This window comes from Tachyglossus aculeatus, chromosome 3 (genome assembly GCF_015852505.1).
Source record: "Tachyglossus aculeatus isolate mTacAcu1 chromosome 3, mTacAcu1.pri, whole genome shotgun sequence".
NCBI classification, from domain to species: domain Eukaryota; kingdom Metazoa; phylum Chordata; class Mammalia; order Monotremata; family Tachyglossidae; genus Tachyglossus; species Tachyglossus aculeatus.
In genome coordinates, this window is record NC_052068.1 from 86,289,967 (window position 1) to 86,315,168 (window position 25,202).

The window sequence follows — 25,202 nt, forward strand, 5'->3', positions numbered from 1 at the left end:
GACTGTGAGCCCTGCGTGGGACATGGACTGTGTCCAACCTGATTAGCTTGTTTCTATCCCAATGCCTGGCATCTAGTAAGTGTTAAGCGAATAACATAAAAAAAGAAAAAAAAGGGGGCTGCCAGGGAAATGTGATTTTCATAAGATTTTGGAGGTGGGGAGTTCTAGCTCTAAGGGAGAACGTGCGCAAGGTGATGGTGGCAAGATGAGATCGAGGTACGGATTGGTTTTAAAGAGGAGCCGAGTGTGCTGCTTGCGTTAAAATAGAGAGAGCAGATCAGGTGACAAAGTTATTGTTAAGGAGTTTCTGTTTGTTGTGGAAGTGGATAGACAGCCACTGGAAGTTTCTGAGGATTAGCTCACAAGCTAATGGTTTTTTTAGAAAAATTAGCTGGGCATCAGAGTGAAATAAGGACTAGGTTCGGAAGAGACCGGAGGCAGAGAGATCAGTGAGGAAGCTGATGCAGTAATCAAGGTTCATTCATTCAATCATATTTATTGAGCGCTTACTGTGTGCAGAGCACTGTACTAAGTGCTTGGGAAGTACAAGTTGGCAACATATAGGGACGGTCCCTACCCAACAATGGGCTCACAGTCTAGGAGGGGGAGGTTATAACAGCTTGGACCATCATAGTAGCAGTTTGGATGGAGGAGTCTAGAGATGCTGTGAAGGTAAAACTGACAGGATTTGGTGGTAGATTGAATACATGGGTCGATTAAGAAGGATTACGTGAGAAAAATCCCAAAGTTATGGGGCTTGAGACAGGGAGGATAGTAGTGTTTACTTAACCTGTGAGCCCGATATGGTCAAGGTCTATATCCGACCTGATTAACTTGTACCCACCCCAGCGCTTAGAATAGTGATTGACACACTGTGAGCTTAACAAATACCATTTAAAAATTTATTGTCCTGATCCTGGGTTGACCACAGGATTTCGGTTCGGGCAGTTTTTACTTTCCCTTCTCCATCCCCCAGGCACTTTCCTCATCTCCACGTGGCAGTTCCAGAGCCACGTCAGCTTGCTTCGCCCATCTTGGAGCTCACCCTGGCCCTCTTAGTGCAGAGCCTCAGGGGGAGCTGGCAGGCCCTGAGTTCATCTGGGCTGTGATTTCCCTGGTCTCAGTCTGTTCTCAGCACGCTTTCCATCCTTAGTTCCACAGAACTCAGATTGCGCAGTGGGCCAGTCATCACAGACCGGGGGGGTCACAATTACAGCACCTAAAGGGCCCTCCTCCCTCGCTAATCCTTCCTGATAAAGGAACTAGTCCATTATCCCTCTCTACTAAACAGCCCCCCTGCCCCCGAAATGGCCACCTTCAAACACTACCAGTCCCAAATGGCACTAGGCCCCATGTCCTCAAAATGGCCACCCTCAAACACTACCAGTCCCAAATGGCACTAGGCCCCATGTCCTCAAAATGGCCACCCTCAAACACTGCCAGTCCCAAACTGCACTAGGCCCCACGCCCTCAAAATGGCCGTCCTCAAACACTGCCAGTCCCAAACTGCACTAGGCCCCATACCCTCAAACACTGTCAGTCCTAAACTGCACTAGGCCCCACATCCTCAAAATGACCACCCTCAAACACTGCCAGTCCCAAACTGCACTAGGTCCCATGTCCTCAAAATGGCCACCCTCAAACACTGCCAGTCCCAAACTACACTAGGCCCCATGCCCTCAAAACGGCCACCCTCCAACACTGCCAGTCCCAAACTGCACTAGGCCCCATGTCCTCAAAATGGCCACCCTCAAACACTTGACAGTCCCAAACTGCACTAGGCCCCACGCCCTCAAAATGGCCACCCTCAAACACTGCCAGTCCCAAACTGCACTAGGCCCCACGCCCTCAAACACTACCAGTCCCAAACTGCACTAGGTCCCACATCCTCAAAATGGCCACCCTCAAACACTGCCAGTCCCAAACTGCACTAGGTCCCATGTCCTCAAAATGGCCACCCTCAAACACTGCCCGTCCCAAATGGCACTAGGCCCCACACCCTCAAAATGCTACCCTCAAACACTGCCAGTCCCAAACTGCACTAGGCCCCACGCCCTCAAAATGGCTGCCCTCCAACACTGCCAGTCCCAAACTGCACTAGGCCCCACACCCTCAAAATGGCCACCCTCCAACACTGCCAGTCCCAAACTGCACTAGGCCCCACGCTGAACCCTAAGCCCCATCGCCTGCGTTTCCTAATCACCTCAGGTCCCTGCTGTGGAGCCTGATCATATAAGGAAAATAAAGGGATCATGCGGGGCTGATGGGCTCCTCTACCAACCCTTTCCCCATTGCTACCCCTTCTCTGCCCAGCCCTCTCCCCCCTGCCCATTCCCTGAGCGCGTGCCCGGACGCGCCCCCGTCCCCCACTTATCCCATTCCTTTATGTCGCAGATTCGCCGAAAACAACCTCGCTCCCTTAGTAAAGCCGAGCTCGGAGCACCGTAATTGTGGAGCAGAGTAGGTCAACCAAAAGCTTATTTTTTTCAAACCCTAATCCTGCGTGTGGTCCTTTTTTGGCCGGGTTGGAGGGCTGAGCGTGACGAATGTGGGATTCCGGTTGAGCAGCTGGGCCGGGGAAGTAGGTGAAAGGTGAGCGCGCGGGGCCGCCGCCCCCTGCCCCGCCCCGTCACGGGATCCGGGAGCGCGCACGCGCGGCCATCGGGAGCGCGCGCGGCCTTAAAGGGCCGACAAGGACCCTCAGTAGTAGCAGCAAACAGCAACAGCAACAACAACAACAACAACAACAACAACAACAACAACAACAACAACAACACAACAAAACAACACAACACACACCACCTTTATTAAACCAGGACCAGCAACAGCAGCAGCCGGCCATGGCCCTTCTCCGAGGTGAGAGCTCACCTCCTCCAGGAGGCCTTCCCACACTAAGCCCCCTCCTTCCCCTCCCCACAGCACCTGTATATATGTATATATGTTTGTGCGTATTTATTACTCTATTTTATTTGTACATATTTATTCTATTTATTTTATTTGGTTAATATGTGGTGTTGTCTGTCTCCCCCTTCTAGACTGTGAGCCCACTGTTGGGTAGGGACCGTCTCTAGATGTTGCCAACTTGGACTTCCCAAGCGCTTACTACAGTGCTCTGCACACAGTAAGTGCTCAATAAATACGATTGAATGAATGAGCCTCCTCCTTCCCCTCCCCACAGCACCTGTATATATGTTTGTACGTATTTATTACTCTATTTGTACATATTCTATTCATTTTATTTTGTCAATTTGTTCATATGTTTTGTTTTGTTGTCTGTCTCCCCCTTCTAGACTGTGAGCCCGCTGTTGGGTAGGGACCGTCTCTATATGTTGCCAACTTGGACTTCCCAAGCGCTTACTACAGTGCTGTGCACACAGTAAGCGCTCAATAAATACGATTGAATGAATGAATGAGCCCCCTCCTTCCTCTCTCCCTCCCCATCCCCCCCGCCTTACCTCCTTCACCTCCCCACAGCACCTGTATATATGTTTGTACGTGTTTATTACTCTATTTTATTTGTACATATTTATTCTATTTTCTTAATTTGTTAGTATGTTTTGTTTTGTCCTCTGTTTCCCCCTTCTAGACTGTGAGCCCGCTGTTGGGTAAGGACCGTCTCTATATATTGCCAATTTGTACTTCCCAAGCGCCTAATACAGTGCCCTGCACACAGTAAGCGCTCAATAAATACGATTGAATGAATGAATTAGCCCCCTCCTTCCTCTCCCCTTCCCCCCCGCCTTACCTCCTTCCCCTCCCCACAACACCTGTATATCTGTATATATGTTTGCACGTATTTATTACTCTATTTATTTATTTTATTTGTACATATTTATTCTATTTATTTTATTTTGTTAATTTGTTAATATGTTTTGTTCTCTGTCTCCCCCTTCTAGACTGTGAGCCCACTGTTGGGTAGGGACCGTCTCTATATGTTGCCAACGTGTCCTTCCCAAGCGCTTAGTACAGTGCTCTGCACACAGTAAGCGCTCAATAAATACAATTGAATGAATGAATGAATGAGCCCCCTCCTTCCTCTCCCCCTCCCCATCCCCCCGCCTTACCTCCTTCCCCTCCCCACAACACCTGTATATATGTGTATATGTTTGTACCTATTTATTACTCTATTTGTACATATTTATTCTATTTGGTTTATATGTTTTGTTTTGTTGTCTGTCTCCCCCTTCTAATAATAATAATAATGGTGGTATTTGTTAAGCGCTTACTATGTGCAGAGCACTGTTCTTTCTAGACTGTGAGCCCACTGTTGGGTAGGGACCGTCTGTATATGTTGCCATCTTGTACTTCCCAAGCGCTTAGTACAGTGCTGTGCATACAGTAAGTGCTCAATAAATACGATTGAATGAATGAATGGGGGGGGCTACAAGGTGATCAGGTTGTCCCACTTGGGGCTCACAGTCTTAATCCCCATTTTACAGATGAGGTAACTGAGGCACAGAGAATTTAAGTGGCTTGCCCAAGGTCACACAGCTGACAAATGGCAGAGCCGGGATAGACTGTGAGCCCGCTGTTGGGTAGGGACCATCTCTATATGTTGCCAACTTGTACTTCCCAAGCGCTTAGTACAGTGCTGTGCACACAGTAAACGCTCAATAAATACAATTGAATGAATGAATGAATGAGTCCTGGCTCCCGCTGGCCTGTCCCTGCGGAGAGGGGTCGTGATGGAAGTCAGGGGTCCAAGATGGGCCTGCATCATCATCATCATAATAATAATAATAATAATAATAGCATTTAAGTGCTTACTATGTGCCAAGCACTGTTCTAAGTGCTGGGGGCAGGTGGTACAAGGTAGTCAGGTTGTCCCCTATGGGGCTCACACTTTTAATCCCCATTGTACAGATGAGGTAACCGAGGCTCAGAGAAGTTAAATGACTTCCCCAAAGTCACACAGCTGACAAGTGGCGGAGCCAGGATTAGAACCTATGACCTCTGACTCTCAATAGTAATAATAATAATGATGGCATTTGTTAAGCGCTTACTATGTGTAAAGCACTGTTCTAAATGCTGGGGAGGATACAAGGTGATCAGGTTGTTCCACGTGGGGCTTACAATCTTAATTCCCATTTTACAGATGAGGTAACTGAGGCACAGAGGAGTTAAGTGGCTTGCCTAAGGTCACACAGCTGACAAGTGGCGGAGCCGGGATTAGAACCCATGACCTGTGACTCTCAAGCCCCTGCTCTTCTCACTGAGCCACGCTGCTTCTCTAAATAATAATGGTATTTGTTAAGCGCTTACTATGTGCCAAACACTGTTCTAAGCACTGGGGGAGATGCAAAGTCATCAGGTTGTCCCACGTGGGGCTCCCAGCCTTAATCCCCATTTTCCAGAGGAGGGAATTGAGGCACAGAGAAGTTGTGACTTGCCCAAAGTCACACAGCTGACAAGTGGCAGAGCCGTCCCAGTGGCAAGAGCCCGGGCTTGGGAGTCAGAGGTCGTGGGTTCTAATCCTGACTCCGCCACTTAGCTGTGTGACTTTGGGCAAGTCGCTTCACTTCTCTGGGCTTCTCTGGGCCTCAGTTACCTCGTCTGTAAAATGGGGATTAAGACCGGGAGCCCCACGTGGGACAATCTGATCACCTTGTATCTAATCCAGCGCTTAGAACAGTGCTTTGCACATAGTAAGCACTTAACAAATACCATCATTATTATTATTAGAACCCACGACCTCTGACTCCCAAGCCTGGGCTCTTTCCATTAAGCCACGCTTTAAGCCGGCACTCATTCATTCATTCATTCAATCGTATTTATTGAGCGCTTATTGTGTACAGAGCACTGTACTAAGCGCTTGGGAAGTACAAGTTGGCAGCATATAGAGACGGTCCCTACCCAACAGTGGGCTCACAGTCTAGAAGGACCTCCTGCCCCCCGGGGTCGACCAGGAGTGCGGCCTGGAGAATGCACCCCTCCGACTCCGTTCCTTCCCACCTTAGAATCATAATGCTCCTATTTCTGAAGCGCTTCCTATGTTCCAAGGCACTGTACCAAGCGCTGGGTAAATGCCATTATTATTTTACAAGAAAATCGGGTTGGACACGGTCCCCGGCCCACGCGGGGCTCAAGGTCTCAATCCCCATTTTGCAGATGAGGTCACTGAGGCACAGAGAAGTTCAGTGGCTTGCCCAAGGTCACACAGCAGTCAAGTGGAGGGGCAGTGATTTGAGCCTATGACCTTAGTTCCAGGCCCGTGCTCCACCCACTGTGCCATGCTGCTTATCAAAGCACTTCTTCCCTCCCTGACCACCATCCTCAACTGTTTACTCTCCAGGGGTTTTTTCCCCACTGCTTTCAAACATGCGCTTGTCTCCCCTATCCTAAAAAAACCCCATGGCCCCCTCCAGTTATCCCCATCTCCCTCCTACCATTCAATCAGTCGTGTTTGGCAGTCAATCGTATTTATTGAGCACTGTACTAAGCGTTTGGGAGAGTACATTATAGCAATATGACACATTCCCTGCCCACAACGAGCAGACGGGGGGGAGATAGACACCAAAATAAATAAATTACCTTCCTCTCCAAGTTCCTCGAGCGAGTTGTCTACATCGCCTCAGGTTCCTCTGCTCGACCCCTTCCAATCTGACTTCTGTCCCCTTCACTCCACAGAAACCGCCCTCTCGAAGGTCATAAAAGATCTTGCCAAATCCAACAGCCTCTATTCCATCCTGATCCTCCTCGACCTCTCAGCTGCCTTCGACACTGTCGAGCACCCCCTTCTTCGGGAAACATTATCCAACCTCAGCTTCACCGACACTGCCCTTGTTCTCCTCTCTGGCCACCCATTTCTCAGTCTCTTCGGTGGGCTCCTCCTCTGCCACCCCCTAACTGTGAGGGTCCCTCTATATTCAGTTCTGGATCCCCTTCTATTCTCCATCTACACCTACTCCCTTGGGGAACTCATTCACTCCCGTACCGCCTTTATGTGTTGATTCCCGAATCTGCATCTCCAGGCCTGATCTCTCGCCCTGTCTGTGTTCTTGCATTTCCTCCTGCCTTCAAGACAGCTCTACTCGGATGTCCTGCCGTGACCTCAAACTTAACATGTCCAAAACAGAACTCATCTTCCCTCCCAAACCCTGCCCTCCCCCAGATTTTCCCATCAATGTAGACAGCACCACCATCCTCCCTGTTTCACAAGCCCATAGGCGTTATCCCTGACTCCTCTCAATTGTTGCTTAATCCTGTCGGTTCAACCTTCACCTTATCACTAAAACCCATCGTTCCCTGTCTATCCAAACTGCGACCACATTAATCCAAGCATCTGCCCCACCCCACCTTGATTACTGCATCAGCCTTTTTGATGACCTCCCTACCTCTTGTCTCTCCCCACTGCAGTCCATACTTCACTCTGCTGCCCAGATCATTTTTCTGCAAAAGCTTTCAGTCTGCGTGTCCCCATTCCTCAGGAACCTTTGCATCAAACAGAAACTTCTTACCATCGGCTTTGAAGCAATCACCTTGCCCCCTCCTACGTAATAATGACAGTATTTGGTAAGCGCTATGTGCCAAGCACTGTTCTAAGCGCTGAGCACTGTCACCACGTTACTCTCCCACTACAACCCAACCCACATCACTCCTCTACAGCGTACTCACTGTACCTCAATTTCATCTATCTTGCCACCAACCTCTTGCCCTCATCTTCTTTTTGGCCTGGAACTCCCTCCCTCTTCATATCTGACAGACAATTACTCTCCCCACCTTCAAAGCCGTATTGAAGGCACAGCTCCTCCAAGAAGCCTTTCCTAACTAGGCCCTGATTTCCTCTTTTCCCCCGCCTTTTTGCGTCACCCTGATTTGCTCCCTCCTTTTTGCATCACCCTGATTTGCCCCCTTTATTCACCCCTGGCCCCACAAGCACTTATGTACATATCTGCAATTTATTTACAGTTGTGTCTATCTCTCCCTCAAGACTGTAAGCTTGTGAGCAGGGAATGTATACCAGCTCTGTCATATTGTACTCTCCCAAGTGCTCAGTAAGCACACAATAAGTGTGATTAATTGCAAGGGATCTACGAAGTTAGCAGTATTGATTTCTGTCTTCTGTCTGCCCCCCACCCCCCACCAGAATGTAAGCTAAAGGGAACATGACTGTGAACTCTGTTCTCACCCAAGTATTTAGTGTGGACATGGTAAGGACCCAATAAATAGCACTGATTGATTTATTCCTCTCCAACTAGCCCAGTAGATCTCTAATTCCTGGCCCCTACTAAGGCTCAGGTCAAGCCAAACTCTTCCTTCCTTACCAAATCCTCTCCTGTACCAACCTTTTCACTGTACCACAGTGAAGACCAGCCATCCTTCCAGTTCCTAAAACCTGCAAAACTAATGTAATCCTTGACTCCTCTCTCTCTTTTCAAATCCTTGCCAAATTCTGTTGATTTCCCACCACCAGTCAAAATTTCTAGAGTTTACCTCCTCCTCCTCTCCATGCTTATCCAAGCACACAGCATGTCCCAGCTTGACTACTGCATCAGTCTCTCTCTGTCTTCTGTGTCTCCCCTCTCTTCAGTCCTTTGGCTTTAAGGCATGCAGTTGGCTCTCACCCTTCATAGCCATTCTTTTCTCCCACCACACCCCATTCCATTTCACACTTCACTCGTCTCAAAGTAACCTACTCACTGTTTCTCCCAATGCTGATTCAATAGGACTAATAATAAAAATTTTGGGTATTTGTTAAATGCTTGCTTTGTGCCAAGCACTGTACTAAGAGTAGGGATAATAAGCTCAGACACAGGCCTGGTCCAATACGAGGGTCTTGGCCTGAGGGCTTAGACAGTCCCTTTAAGGGGAGGGAAAACTGGTGTTTAATTCCAAAGTTAAACGACTTGCTCAAGATCACCCGGCTTGCAAGTGGTAGACCTGGGATTAGAGGCAGCTTGGCCAAATGGATAGAGCACGGACCTCGGCCTCAGAAGGATCTGGGTTCTTATCATGGCTCCATTACTTGTCTGCTGTGTGACTCTGGACAAGTCACTTCACTTCTCTTTGCCTCAGTTACCTCACCTGTCAAGTGGGTTTAATACTGTGAGCCCCACGTGAGACATGGAATGTGTCCAACCTGCCTGGGACAATATGCGCTTAACAAATACTATTTAAAAAAACCAAACTGGTCCCCTGACTCCCCAGACTTGCTCTTACCTCTTTGGGCCATTTCTTCCCCTGCCTGGAACTCCCTCCACTTTTAAATCCAACAGACCAAAGCTTTCCCCATCTTGAAAGCCCTTGTGAAGTCACAACTTCACCAAGAGGCCTTACCTATTCATCTCTAATCTCTTCATGTCATATCCCATCCAGCTTCTACTTAAAAACGTATAAACCACCGAAGCACTGGTATACTCACAACCACCCATATCTTACAATCTACCCAGTGCTAAGAACAGTGCTTTGCACATAGTAAGCGCTTAATAAATGCCATCATTATTATTACAAATTCTATTAAGCACTGACTCATGTACATGTTCAAGGTTTTGCTGGGAACTTTGTTCATTTTGATTCGTCTTAAATTATCATTTTATCAACTTTGCATCTCGAAACTGTGGTTTTCTAATAATGTTTTGCTCCGGCCTCTGTTGCAGCCATCTCAGTGTTTTTGAGGTAGCGCTCAGTCAGGCTATTGACGCTCATTGGTTTTGACCAGAATAAGGCAATTTGATGAATTTTATTGAAGTTCAGATGGCTAAACTTGACTTAAACCACTAAAACTTTTTTTATCCCTTCATTTTGTCCCATTTGGTAACTATAAGACATTCATTTACACTCTGTCAGTGAACCTAACTGCAAGTGATCTTTTAATTTGAATCAGGAAAGGACTAGTAGGAATACCCAGCCTGTAGCCAGGTGTCAATCAATCGAATTGTACTTTCCAAGCACTTAGTACAATGCTCTGCACATAGTAAGCGCTCAATAAATACAGTTGAATGAATGAGTCAATCAGTCATATTTATTGAGCACCTACTGTGTGCAGAGCACCATACTAAGCACCTGGGAGAGCACAATACAACAGAATCAGCAGATAGGTTCCCTGCCCAGGATGAGACCCTGCCTCTGTCCTTTCCCTGGGTTGCTAACCCTCTCCCTCATCCGTTCATTCAATTGTATTTATTGAGCGCTTACTCTGTGCAGAGCACTGTAGTAAGTGGTTGGGACAGTACAATACAACAATAGACACATTCGTCAATCTCTGTCCTGCTCCATTTCCTCCTCCCCAGCGCACTCTCCCCCTCTAGACTGCAAACTCATTATGGGCAGGGAATGTCTGTTGAATATTGTACTGTCCCAAGGACTTAGTACAGGGCTCTGCACACAGTAAGCTCTCAATAAATACAAATTGACCAACTGGCCAACTCCCTTTCCCTGGGAGTGGCTGGGCCTCTTTTCTTTCCCCTGGCTTTTTGAATGGTATCAGGCTTTCAGGCTTCAGCTTCTTTCTCCCTCTTCTTCCTGCTCCTTTGCCCTCCCAATCACCCCTGGGAAGCCTTCCCCCCTCCGATATGATACGAACGCCCCCCATATGGGGCAGCTTTCATTTTTATATGGGCAAAGGTCACCTCCTACTGCGGCAGCCACAACTTGCCTGGGTTTGGCTCAACTGCCTAATCCCAATGTGGTGTGTGCAAGGAAACGCTGGGGAGCTAGTGGACCCCTAGATGAATGATCACTGCTCACCATCAATAATAATAATTATTATTATTATTATGGTAGTGATAAGCACTTACTATGTGGCAGGCACTGTACTAAGCGCCGGGGTGGATCCAAGCAAATCGGGTTGAACACAGTCCCTGTCCCACGTGGGGCTCGCAGTCTCAATCCCCATTTTACAGATGAGGGAACTGAGGCACGGAGAAGTGAAGTGACTTGTCCAAGGTCACATAGCAGGCAAGTGATTAGAACCCATGACCTTCTGGCTCCCAAGCCCGTGCTGTATCCACTATGCCACGCTGCTTCAAAGGGCAGCTAAACTGAAAAGTTGTGGGTTTCTTCATTTCAGACTGATATTTAATGATGGCATTTGTTAAGCGCTTACTACGTACAAGGCACTGTTCTAAGCGCTGGGGGGATATAAGGTGATCAAGTTGTCCCACGTGGGGCTCACAGTCTTAATCCCCATTTTACAGATGAGGTAGCTGAGGCTCGGAGAAGTTAAATGACTTGCCCAAGGTCACACAGCAGACAGGTGGCGGAGCCGGAACTCGAACACATGATCTCTGACTCCAAAGCCCGGGCTCTTTCCACTGAGCCACGCTCAGTGGAATATTCTTCTAATATTGTTCAGAATATTATATTCTTCATTATTCATTATTCATTATATTATTCATTATTCTCCATTATATTATATTATATTCTAATATTCTTCATAATATTCTTCTAATATTCTAATGCTTCTCTGATATTTAGAAAGCTATTGCTTGGAAATCAGTAGTATCTATTACGGGCTGATTGAGCGGAGAGCACTCTATTAAGCCCTCCGACAGTACTTTGAGTTAATAGGCATGATATTGCCATCATGTAGATTAGAGTCTAGCTGGTGAGATCAGACACTAAAAGAAAATACAGACAGGAGGAAGAAGAAAAAGGGGATATGTATATGAGAAATCTTTTTTCCTCCATGCATCTTTTTAAAACGTTTAAATTTGGAGGAAGAAGAAAAAGGGGATATGTGTATGAGAAATCTTTTTTCATCCGTGCATCTTTTTAAAACGTTTAAATTTAAAAAAAAAACAGCCTCATGAAATGTCTGAGGAAGAAGAAAAAGGGGATATGTATATGAGAAATCTTTTTTCATCCATGCATCTTTTTAAAACGTTTAAATTAAAAAAAAAATGGCCTCATGAAATGTCTGAGGCTGTTAGCTTTGAAGCTTTCTGCCTCAAGAACTAATTGACATACGGTTTGAAAATTTGACTGAAGCTTTGCCACTTGGCAAAGTGAATGATAGTTAATTAGAGAAATCATGTATAAGTTGCCTTTAATGGTAAGAATCCACAGCTTCCTTCATTAGGCCAGTTTTCAGGGATGGCTGTTGTCAGGGTCTCTAGGAATGACTTGCAACCGATCTAGAAGCAGCATGGCATAGTAGAGCACGGGCTTAGGAGTCAGAAGGTCATGGGTTCTAATCCTGACTCTGCCGCTTGTCGGCTGTGTGACCGTGGGCAAGTCACTTCACTTCTCTGGACCTCAGTTCCCTCATCTGTAAAATGGGGATTGAGACCGTGAGCCCCACATGGGACAGGGACTGTGTCCAACCCAATTTACTTGTATCAACCCCAATGCTTAGTACAGTGCCTGGCAGATAGTTAAGGGCTTAATAAATACCATTAAAGAAGCAGCGTGGCTCAGTGGAAAGAGCCCGGGCTTTGGAGTCAGAGGTCGTGGGTTCAAATCCCGGCTCCACCACTTGTCAGCTGTGTGACTTTGGGCCAGTCACTTAACTTCTGTGGGCCTCAGTTATCTCATCTGTAAAATGGGGATTGACTGTGAGCCCCCCGTGGGACAACCTGATCACCTTGTAACCTCCCCAGCGCTTAGAACAGTGCTTTGCACATAGCGCTTAATAAATGCCATCATTATTATTATTGTCTTCAGCCTCCAAGCTATAAATGATCAGAAATGGAGGAAAGCAGAAAGCGAATGTGAGTTTTCCGTCTACTCTTTCTTCTTCCATTAAATCTATCAGTGGTATTTATTGAGCACCTATTGAGTGCAGAACACCTTACTGAGCTCTTAGAAGAGCGAAACAAAATCACTCAGGGAGTTTATAATTGAACAAATGCACATTCTCTGCTTCTTTTTCTTGGGCATGTACTCTGTCCAATGTACATATATGTGTTTATATATACAAATATATATACATATATATACACATATATATATATATATATATATATATTTTATCTGTTGTCTTCTGGACTTCTAGTATGCAATTCTCTCTTCCATTCACACCTTTTGCAGTAGGACAAAAACCTCTGTGGGTAGAGTCAAGCTTGCAGGAGGAAGGAGGGCTACAGTTGTCTGCGCTAGCCTAACTAAGAAATCCAATAGGCTTTTTAATACTACTCCAGTGTAGCTAAAATGTTGACATTTTATAAGAGTACTCCTATGAAGCAGAGGGGTCCAGTGGAAAGACTGGGAGTTAGAAGGCTTGGGTTCTAATCCAAGCTCTGCCACTTGCCAGCTGGGTGACTTTGGGCAAGTCACTTAGCTCCTCGGATTCCTCATCTGTAAAATGGGGGTGAAAAACCTGTTTTCCCTTCCCTCCGACTGTGATTTCCCCATGTGGGATAGGGACTGTGCCTGCCTGATTGTGTTGTAGCTACCCCAGGACACTTAGCACAGTGCATAGCACAGAGTACACATTTAACAAATATCCCAGTTGTAAGTACTTTTTCCTTGACTACGTATGAAATGTATTCTGAATGTATAAGAATGTCTACTTCGGGTTTTACAAGGAATCAGAGTACATGTCGATGAAGAATTCAAGAAAGCTTTCCCATGGCTCTGTGGACTTTTGAGGGAAGCAGCGTGGCTTAGTGGAAAGAGCCCAGGCTTGGGAGTCAGAGGTTGTGGGTTCTAATCCCGGCTCCGCCACTTGTCTGCTGTGTGACTTTGGGCAAGTCACTTCACTTCTCTGTGCCTCAGTTCCCTCATCTGGAAAATGGGGATGAAGACTGTGAGCCCCACATGGGACAACCTGATAACCGTGTATCTACCCCAGCACTTAGAACAGCGCTTGACACATAGCAAGTGCTTAAAAAATATCATTTTTAAAAAACAAACAAGGAGGAAGATCTGTTTGTACATATTTATTACTCTATTTATTTTACTTGTACATATCTATTCTATTTATTTTGTTAGTATGTTTGGTTTTGTCTCCCCCTTTTAGACTGTGAGCCCACTGTTGGGTAGGGACTGTCTCTATATGTTGCCAATTTGTACTTCCCAAGCGCTTAGTACAGTGCTCTGCACACAGTAAGCGCTCAATAAATACGATTGATTGATTGATTTAGAGTTGGGTAGAGAAACAAGAGATGAGGCTTAGTAAGAAACAAGGAGCTGGGGCTCAGAAAGCCTCAGTTGACCCTACTCTAAATAGTCCAATTCCTGCATCCTCCCAACTTCCACCATCGTCATCATCCGTCTCATTAGCATTTGTTGATGGTCTGTTGTGTCGGAACACTGTACTAGGTGTTTCGGAGGATTTAAAGTACACTCCCTCGAGGAGTGTATCGTCTAACAGGGGAAAGTGGCAGTGGGTTGAAAACGGGAGAGTTGAGAGTGAGGGATGTTTCAGAGATTTGCTTTGGATGAGCAGAGAGCACAGATCCGGAGTAGGGGACAGGAAAAAAGTCTGTGCTCCTTGGCGAACAGTCAACCAGTGACACTTATTGAAGACTTTCTCTGTGCAGTGCAGTGTACTAAGCACTTGGGAGAGTGCAGTGAGCTACTTAGACTGTGAACCCGACGTGAGACAGGGACCATGGCCCAACCTGCTTATCTCGTATCTACCCTAGTGCTGAGTGCAAGGCCTGGCAAGTAGTAAGCCTTTAGCAAATACTATTATCATTATTATTACAGTACAGTTGGTAAAAAAAAAAAAAAAAAAAGATCCCTGCCCTCAGGGAGGGTATGGTCTAGAGGGGGAGACAGACATTAAAGTGTTCGGATACGTACTCAAGTGCTTAGGAATTGGGACTAAGGTTAAGGGCGAAGTAAAAATAGGTGGAGGAGAATAAGAGGTTCTCTTGGCTGGGAAAGAGAAAAATAAATGAGATAGTAAATATCAGGCTGGGGAGCCTTAGGGAGACCTCAGAGCCAAAGGGGAGAGCTTTCCTCAAAGCTTCCTTCCGACCATCTGGAAATGGGCAGCAATCTCCTCACCATTTCGCACTTGTCCCATTTCCGTGACAGGAGAATCATGCCGCCTGGAGACCCTAACACTACAGAGGAATTTTTGTTGTGCATGTAATCAGTGTTTAGGAGACAGGACTAAATTCAAGGTTGAGGCAGTAGGGAATGATAGAACAGCTGGGTAGCTTGTTGGCTTGTTGGGAATGAGAACTCCGAGAGCAATGCTTGCCAGCCCGTTCCACTTGGATACACCAAACAGACGAGACACAACCTGGAGGCCCATATGTGCCCTCCCCCTCTGCATCCAAAGTTCTGAGGGGAAAGGGATAAATGTGGGATGAAGGAGCAGCTGTACTTTTATACTACTCCTCGTGGTTGATGGGAAGCCCTCCTTGGGCAGATTACCGTCTTTTGTTTGCGTGGGCACACTATAATCAAAAGTGGTGCTGCCTGGAAGTTTCTCAAGTTCCTAATTCACCCTGATTAGAAACCACTGTCCTAGTGGGCACATGTATACCTCTGTTTGTCAAACCTTCACTTAAGGAATTTCCTGTTCTGACTTACCCATCGGATTGTAATCACTCAGTCGTATTTATTGAGTGCTTACTGTTTGCAGAGCACTGTACTAAGCACAACAGAGTCAGCAGCCACGTTCCCTACCCACGGTAAGCTTTCAGCCTAGAGCGGGAGAGCGACATTAAATAAGTAATATTTAATATCTAATTTAAAGATATGTACATAAGTGCTGTGTCGTGGGGGCAAATGTGCAAAGGTTCCAGATCCAAGAGCAATTACAGTTTCTCAAAGGCAGGAAAAAAGAGGTTGCGGTTGAAGTGGACTTTTTGTCACTGTTTCTCAAAACACCTTGCTAATTGCTAACTTGCTGAGGAAATACATGTTCTAGGCAATTATTTTCAATGCACAGAATTAGAGGCTTGAAGTTGGTGCCAGAGGAGGAGTTGGGCCATGTGATCTAGCCGAATCACTACTGCACTTTCAGCTCTGGCCTTCCTGTTTTTGATGGTCAGTACCACAGTTGGAGCGATGAATCGATCATATTTATTGAGCGCTTACTGGGTGCAGAGGATTATACTAAGTGCTTGGGAGAGTACAATACAAACAGTATAAGACACATTCCCCGCCCACAGTGAGATTACGATCTTGAGGCAGTGGGAATTGCAGGAAGAGCATATTTGCGGAGCCACCACATGATATGGGCATGATTTTTCCTCTCCCGTTTCCCTGTTTTAATTTTGCAATGGTCTATCCTTTAGGAGGTTTGCACAAAATGACTTCCTCCTTACCTAAGGCAGGGAGACTCAACCTCAACAAACTAGGGCTGCGGTTGTAATAAAATTTAAACCGGCACTATGAGTCCCCAAGAGTCCAATTTCCCCAGCTTTTGGATAGAAGGAAAGCTTTTTCTGGTATCGAAACATGTAGACTTAATAAAGAGGAGAAAGGTTACGAGCTTGAAGATTATCCAGTCGGCTGATTGTTGTCTCTTGTCGTTTTAGGTGTGTTCATAGTGGCTGCCAAGCGCACGGCCTTCGGGGCTTATGGAGGTTTGCTGAAGGATTTTACAGCCACCGACTTAACCGAATTCGCTGCTCGAGCTGCCTTGGCTGCTGGCAAAGTCGCTCCCGAAGCTATTGACAGTGTGATTGTTGGCAATGTCATGCAGGTCAGTGGGGCAGGAGGGAAATGCTTATTTTCCCTCACTCGGTGAGTGTTTTGTCCCTGCTCCGAGTTTCTAAATATAAATCTTCATTCCATTCATCGGGTTTCGCCTGAGTCACAGTCATTCAGGGAGCTTTTAAAACATTTTGAATGTAAGAACGTTTTTTTTTTCCTTGCCAGGAAACTTTTGGCATCACCACAAAGGTTTTGATCTTCTGAAGTTCGTCCCTCTGTGAGACTCACTGAATTATTTTTATTGAAAATCCTGATATTTTTGTGTGTGATTGTTGTTAGAAAACTCTCTGGTTTGGGTTGACCTGAAGAGTTGTTGATAGGGGCTTCAATATAATTTTGCCATTTTTAACGGCATTTGAGCTGTTTTTTTGAAACTGTGTAGTCCAGCCTTATCCCACTTGATTTCCCAGTTTTCTCCTGCCTCAGAAACGCAACTGGGTTTATTTCATATCTGTCCCTATGTTTAGCACAGTGGTTGGCACATATTAAGTGCTTAACAAATACTATTATTAAAAATAATAGCAACTATAGGCCTTACTCCTAAATATAAATTGTTAAAAGTTCTCAGATACTTTCTCCCACCGATTTTCAGGAAAGCCCCAGTATGGCAACAGTGATAATAATAATAATAATAATAATGGCATTTATTAAGCGCTTACTATGTGCAAAGCACTGTTCTAAGCACAGGGGGGGTACAAGGTGATCAGGTTGTCCCACGTGGGGCTCACAGTTTTAATTCCCATTTTACAGATGAGGTAACTGAGGCCCAGAGAAGTTAAGTGACTTGCCCAAAGTCACACAGCTGACAAGTGGCGGAGCCAGAATTTGAACCCATGACCTCTGACTCCAAAGCCCGTGTCGTTTCCACTGAGCCATGCTGCAGAGAATGTGTTTGTTATATTGTACTCTCCCAAGTGCTGAGTACAGTGCTCTGCACACAGTGTAAATATGATTGATTGATTGGAAGGGTAGGTGAAGCAGCATGGCCTAATGGATACAGAATAGGTCTAGGAGTCAGAAGGATCTGGGTTCTAATTCCCGCTTGTCTTCTGTGTGACCTTGGGCAAGTCACTTCACATCTCTGGTCCTCAGTTACCTCATCTGTAAAATGGGGATTAAGGTTGTGAGCCCCATGTGGGATGTGGACGTTGTCCAAGCTGATTAGCTTGCATCTGTCCCAGAGCTTAGTACAGTGTCTGGCAGATAAGTGCTAAACAAATGCCATTAAAAATATGCTGGTTATAGACTGGTAGGATAAGTGGTGTTGTGGCTTGAGGCTAACGTATCTCTCTAGGAATGTTTCAGAATGATCTTTTTTCCCTTGGCTTAGAAATAGTTTCTCTCTTTCAAACAGGCCCACGGAATCCTAAAAGCTTGCAAGGAAACGCTAGAGTTTTGCTTAGGTAGAAACTTCAGTCAGCCTCTTTGTGGAAGCAGATCTTTATTTTTATTTGTTTTGATTGAAAATATATTTGTCCCCCTCAGTTTGTCTTGGTTTTGTGGTGAGCTAGCCCAGCATGGAGAAAGCCTCTGTTACAGACTGTTCTTGTTGGAGAAATTTGAAGAATTATCCATCAAAAGCAGACAATCAGAAGTTAGCTACTGTACATATGGCCTGTTTTCAGAAAGTCCTGAAACTGTAAAGATAATATGTTTGTAGTTTACATTGAGGACATTGCAAAATTTATGGCAAGAAATGCTTTACCATATTTATCAGTGCTTGGCCATGTATATATCTTATTTTTTCTCATACGCTTCTGAATATGTGAGGGAGCAGTTGATGTTTAATACTCATGTATATGTGATATTTAATTTCTTATTTTTCTTCTTACCATTTAAGCCCATGCTTTTATTCTTTTATTGTATAACTGGTATTTGTATTTGCTTGCCACCCCCATTAGACTGTAACCTTGTCAAGGGTAGGGACAGTTTCTCTTCCCTTTATGTTCCCAAGGATCTTGTACAGGACGTAATACGTAGTAGGTGCTCAGTGAATGTGACTGATATATATTGTTGCAGATACTGTTGTTGTGATATACAAAGGGACCATAAGATCTCTTTCTTTTCCCCCCACCCTTAACCCCTGTGTATTTTTATTATCTTCCGCACATCTGTACTTTATACCTTCATTTGTACATTTAAGTACTTTAAACTTATTCTTCCCTTGACTTTCACTATCTCTTAAATTTTTGCTTTCTTCCCCCATTAAATTTTAAACTCCTTAAGGGGGTTTACATGTGTCTTGTTACTGATAATAAAAATTATGCTAATTGTGGTTCTTAAGTGCATACTGTGTGCAAGCACTGTACTAAGTGCTGGGGTAAATACAAGATAATGAATTTTGAAGCAGTCCCTGCCCTATATGGGGCTCACAGTCTGTGGGAGAGAAAACAGGTGTCCTATCTACATTTTATAGATGTAGAAACTGTGGCACAGAGGAGTGCAGTGACTGACCCAAGGTTACACAGCAGGAAAGTGGCAGAGCCAGGATTAGAAACCAGATCCTCCGATTCCCAGGTTTGGGCTCTTTCCTCTAAGCCTCGTCGTACTCTCCCAGTACTTACTGTTGGCCTAGTAGGTTCCCAATGTCATTGATTTCTTTGTTTTTTTTTTCCCCTAGAGTTCATCAGATGCTGCCTACCTTGCCAGACATGTTGGTTTGCGTGTGGGAATTCCAAAGGAAGTTCCAGCCCTCACTCTTAATAGACTCTGTGGCTCTGGTTTCCAGTCCATTATCAGTGGATGCCAGGTATGGGAATGATGTAGTTTGGAGAAAAAATGGGAAAACACCCAGGGGAAAAGGCAGGTGTTAATATAGCCCCGAAGGTCTTAGTGATTCACTGTCCTGGGGAAAGGTAGGTGGTCAGTACTATTGAGTCCACTTTGGTCATCTTTCAATAGCCACAAATTCCTCATCCGAAAGAAGGGACCCTTGAGGAGAGATTCGATTGCGAGAAAGAAGGCAGTTATCACACGGGAGAAGGTTCTTCTAGTCATAGGAGACAGCAGGGAAGAGTGCTTAGAAGTGGGGCAAAAGAAGGAAGGAGGTAGAGACACGCTGGATCAGAAAACAAAAGATTGTTAAAAAAAAATGCAGTAAGAGCAGAGTGGCAGGACAACTTGAAGGTGAAGAGAGTTGCTTTATGCCAAAGGTTATAGGGAGCCAGTAAACATGAGCTGGGGTGGATATCATGGTCAGAATATCCGACAAGGACACTCTGAAACCTGGCCCTACCCCGGGGGTACTCTAAAAGAAGCAGAACATACTTGCAGAGTCTTCTATTCTGCTGCAACCTTTGAACACATTTCAAACAAGTTTTGCTCAAACTGTTAGCATATAAGTTAATGGGTTTCGATAGCTATTACATGATTGGTAATTCTGGTTTCTTCACTGTCCCAGCTAAGCCTTTGGGTGAACAGCAGATAAATTCTGGCCCATCCTTAACCTGTCCCTGTTCCTCATTTTCTCAACCAGACATCTCTCCCATTTCAGCCCATTGTCAGCCCCAGCCCGGCCTCCCCCCAACCACTGGACCTCTGAATTCTTCCCTGGGCGTTGAGATTGAATCCAGAAACTCTAGAGCTAATAGAAACGGTAACTGGGATGAGAAGTCAGTGGTGGAACAGACTCACCATAGGCCCAACACAGTGTTTGGTGTCCTAAGAAGTATGTGGAAACTGGAATCCAAAGCAGGGTTTAAAGTTGGGGTGCTCAGTTCTCATTTCGAGTCCAGGAGTGAACTTGGAAAGAGCCAAAGCTGGAGTGTGGGGGAAAAGGGAAAGTGAGAAGGAGCGTAATGTGCCGCCACCTTCACCATGTACACCGCCACTATCACCAGCCAAGCAGCTGGCTCTTGGAGGTCGTGGTGGGAAAAGGCCACGGAGGCTCAGGGCCGGAGAGAAGCATGATAGGGCTCCACGGGATTTATTGTGGCCCCTACCATGGATCCAAGCCTCCGACATCTCCCTTATTCCCGGGGCATTCCCCAAGCTGCCTGCCCGCTAATTGGAGGGCTTAGGGCATGCCTCACTGGGGTCCAGGGCTGCAGGTAAGAAGAGAATCTGGCCCCATTCAAGGTCCTGGTGGGAAGAAGAGGCAGGGCAGGGTAGCTACGACTGCCCACCCTGCTTAAAATGCAGGGTAATCACCTGCTTTGACCCACAGCTTACAGAAGGCACATTGGAAGCCATAGTAGTGTGAACTGTCCAAAACCTTTGTGCCCTAAGCCCCAGAAACAAACATCTAGGGTCCAGCATTCATCCCTCATATAGCTAGGGCTATAAACCCTGGCACTGTATTAAGGCAGCCTGGGATCTGGTAGAATTACTAGTCCTGGAGAGTGGTGTTCTAAGCTTCCTTTTCTCTGCTTTCCCCTCTCCACCCACCCCTGCAGGGAGCTACCACTGGGCCTGTGAAGCTCAGCTAGAGTATCGCCAAGAGAAAAATATTCAACTTTATTAAGGTGTTTTTCTCATCTCCTTTGTAGGAAATCTGTACTAAAGATGCTGAAGTCGTCCTTTGTGGAGGAACTGAAAGTATGAGCCAGGGTCCCTTTGCTGTCAGAAATGTGCGGTTTGGAACCAAGTTTGGAACTGACCTGAAGGTGAGAATCATTTTGGATTTGTTTTTTAACTGAGTTGTCTGAGGAATCCTGGCCCATTTGAAAATCCCCATGCTTCACTTTTTGTAGTTTATGTTGGTTTCTTTCCTCACGTAACCTTTACAGAGCTGCCGGAGTAGAAAAGTGTATTTATTTGACCTTTCCCTTTAGCCCGCAAAGTGAGACAAGTTGTGAAATGACAAAAGGTGGGGCTTAATCAGGAGAAGGGACAACCTAAACAGTCTGCCCACTGGATTAGAGTTATGTTTCTGTTCAAAAACAGCATGGCTGACAGAGATTGCACCGTGGGCAGATGAGGGTCAGGCCAAGAGTCACTTTCATCCTTCCTCCTTCACAACAGAGTTGGGCCTCTTTCTGACCCCTTGACGTTAGGTGAGGATTGATCCGGCACCAATGGTGAAGAGGAAAGAGGTGCGTCCGGTCCCCAACGGGAAATGCATTTGCCAGTTGTCCTCACGCAGTTGTCCTATGCTTAGCAGGATAATATGCTGCAGTGTGGGTAAGGATAGCAAGTGCAGTCTGTAAACACAGAACAGACACCTGCATGCCCCTGCCTGGTTTTAATATCTTTGAATATTACATTCAGGCTTTTCCTCTTGAAAGAGCAAGAGATGGGAAAACACAGCATGGCCTAGTAGACAGAGCATGGGCCTGGAGTCAGAAGGACCTGGGTTTTAGACCTGGCTCTGCCACTTGTCTGCTGTGTAACCTTAAGCAAGTCACTTAACTTCGCTGTGCCTCGGTTACGTCAATCAATCATATTTATTGAGCGCTTACTGTGTGCAGAGCACTGTACTAAGCGCTTGGGAAGTACAAGTTGGCAACATATAGAGACAGTCCCTACCCAACAGTGGGCTCACAGTCTAAAAGGGGGAGACAGAGAACAAAACCAAACATACTAACAAAATAAAATAAATAGAATAGATATGTACAAGTAAAATAAATAGAGTAATAAATATGTACAAACATATATACATATATACAGGTGCTGTGGGGAAGGGAAGGAGGTAAGATGGGGAGGATGGAGAGGGGGACGAGGGGGAGAGGAAGGAAGGGGCTCAGTCTGGGAAGGCCTCATGGAGGAGGTGAACTCTCAGTAGGGCCTTGAAGGGAGGAAGAGAGCTAGCTTGGCGGATGGGCAGAGGGAGGGCATTCCAGGCCCAGGGGATGACGTGGGCCGGGGGTCGATGGCGGGACAGGTGAGAACGAGGTACGGTGAGGAGATTAGCGGCAGAGGAGCGGAGGGTGCGGGGTGGGCTGTAGGAGAGAAGGGAGGTGAGGTAGGAGGGGGCGAGGTGATGGACAGCCTTGAAGCCCAGGGTGAGGAGTTTCTGCCTGATGCGCAGATTGATTGGTAGCCACTGGAGCTTTTTGAGGAGGGGAGTAACATGCCCAGAGCGTTTCTGGACAAAGACAATCCGGGCAGCAGCATGAAGTATGGATTGAAGTGGGGAGAGACACGAGGATGGGAGATCAGAGAGAAGGCTGATGCAGTAGTCCAGACGGGATAGGATGAGAGCTTGAATGAGCAGGGTAGCGGTATGGATGGAGATATGATTGAATGAACGAATGAATTTACACCAGCGCTTAGTACAGTGCCTGGCACAGAGTAAGTGCTTAATAAATACCCTTTTTTTAAAAAAAAAAAAGGACGTGGAGATTGTAACAGAAAGAGGTAGCATACTCAATTTTCAGTTCTGTTTGTTAACTAATTTAGTCACACCATTGGGGTAATCTTTAAATAATTCAGGGTATTCGTTATTGAGATTAATCTGTAGAATTTTAGGAGAAAGCACTAGTCTATAAATTGTGCAAGTCTGAGTCAGAAAACATATAGTTTCTATCCTATAGTGTCATGGTCAGGCAGACAGGAGTCATTCAGTCATATTTATAGAGCAGCAGCGTGGCTCAGTGGAAAGAGCACGGGCTTGGGAGTCAGAGGTCATGGGTTCTAATCCCGGCTCTCCCACTTGTCAGCTGTGTGACTCTGGGCAAGTCACTTCTCTGTGCTTCACTTACCTCATCTGTAAAATGGGGATTAAGACTGTGAGCCCCACGTAGGACAACCTGATCACCTTGTATCCCCCCCAGCACTTAAAACAGTGCTTTGCACATAGTAAGCGCTTAACAAATACCATCATTATTATTATTGAGTGCTTACCATGTGCAAAGCACTGAATTAAGAGCTTGGGAAAATATAACACAACAACCAACAGTCACATTCCCTGTCACAGTCCATAATGAGCTCACAGTCTAGAGGATACTGCTGGGCAAATTTGGAGTGCATTAAATAAGCTACTTTCATTCATTCATTCATTCAGTTGTATTGAGCGCTTACTGTGTGCAGAGCACTGTACTAAGCGCTTGGGAAGTACAAGTTGGCAACATATAGAGACGGTCCCTACCCAACAATGGGCTCACATTCTAGAAGGGGGAGAAGCGACTGAGGCACAGAGAGGTGAAGTGAGTTGCCCCAACTCATTAGACAATTTGTAGAATCAGGATTAGAACCCAGGACCTCTGATTCCCCAGTGCAATGCTCAGCGGGGCAGGAATAGTAAGTGCTTAATAAACACCATAATCAATCAATCGTATTTATTGAGCGCTTACTGTGTGCAGAGCACTGTACTAAGCGTTTGAAGAACAGTTCTGGGGAGCTCCTAGTGTCCATCGATGGTGGATGGACCTTGTGTAAAGACATTAGTTGCAACTAATGCAAGTGTTTGGTGGGTAATAATAATAATAGCGTTTTTTGTTAAGCCCTTACCATATGCCATGCACTGTGGTAGATATAATCAGGTCCCACATGGAGCTCACAGTCTAAGCCGGAAGGTGGGCAGGTATTGAGTTCCCATTCTGCAGATGGGGGAACTGAGGCACAAATAATTTAAGTGACTTGCCCTAGGTCACACAGTAGGTAAGTGGCAGGGCTCTGATTAGAATCCAGGTGCTCTGACTCACAAGCCCATACTGTTGAGGAGCAGCGTGGCTCCTCTTTCCCCTGAAGGAGCCCGGGCTTTGGAGTCAGAGGTCACGGATTCAAATTTCGGCCCCACCAATTGTCAGCTGTGTGACTTCGGGCAAGTCACTTAACTTCTCTGGGCCGCAGTTACCTCGTCTGTAAAATGGGGATGAAGACTGTGAGCCCCCTGTGGGACAACCTGATCACCTTGTAACTTCCCCAGCGCTTAGAACAGTGCTTTGCACATAGTGAGCACTTAATAAATGCCATCATTATTATTATTCTCTGGGTGGAGGTGAGAGTGGAAATAAAATGAGCGGTGGCGGGTTCAGAGGATTGGCTGGGACGGTGGGGAGGGAGCTCATTCCCCCGTGAACCGAGTTGCTCAGAGTCTCTGCCCTGTAGGGAACATGCAGTCAGATGGAATTGTAATTATAACTTAACCTATTCATTTTCTGTTGACTTGGGTTTTTTTTAATGGCACTTGTTTAGCACCTACTACTGTGTCGAGCACTGTACCAAGTGCCGAGGTAGGTACAAGAGAATCAGGTTGGGTGCCATCTCTGTCACAGCCTTGATCTGCTTCATTTGATTGTTCAACCTCAGATTCTAATTCGGAGCTACAGTGTCTCACCAGAAAGTCTGGGGAAAACCCAAAAACACTTTAAGCAAAGCAACTGCAGACTCAAAGTGGTGATAGATAATCCAAGAATCCAGTCGATTCTGTTTTTAAAAGAAACGAAGGACTGTTTCCTCCACCAACACCAAAGGCAAATAGGCAAATTACTTTGTTCATTTGTTTCTTTTCTGTCAGCACCTAAAAGTTCACTTGGAACACCTCGGGCTTCCTTTGGCCACTGTCCTTCACCCACAGATCAGCTTGCTGTCTACCTTCTCAGCGTGTCCCTCCCCATAAATCAGACCCTGTAATGAACACTCCTCCAAAGCAGTAGCCTAAACCAGCACTTTTTCTTCCTGACAAAGCCAGGATTACGAGGACTCAGGACACTGATTCCTCACCAGCATTTCACATCGTATTTATGGAGCACTTACATAGT

The 25,202-nt window shown here is 45.9% G+C and overlaps 1 protein-coding gene and 1 non-coding gene across 2 annotated transcripts in view; one reads left to right on the forward strand and one right to left on the reverse strand.

The window, feature by feature from the left end:
• Positions 1-1,115: 1,115 nt before the first annotated feature.
• LOC119925954 lies at positions 1,116-1,198 on the reverse strand. Its single transcript, XR_005449875.1, has one exon.
• A 1,411-nt stretch (positions 1,199-2,609) lies between these two features.
• ACAA2 (acetyl-CoA acyltransferase 2) overlaps positions 2,610-25,202 on the forward strand; it is a 35,834-nt gene continuing 13,241 nt past the window's right edge. Inside the window, exons 1-4 of the mRNA XM_038743695.1 lie at positions 2,610-2,856; positions 16,383-16,549; positions 19,181-19,309; positions 21,048-21,164. Of these exons, the coding sequence (XP_038599623.1) occupies positions 2,841-2,856; positions 16,383-16,549; positions 19,181-19,309; positions 21,048-21,164 (429 nt within the window). The 5' untranslated portion in view covers positions 2,610-2,840. The remainder of the gene's footprint in view (positions 2,857-16,382; positions 16,550-19,180; positions 19,310-21,047; positions 21,165-25,202) is intronic.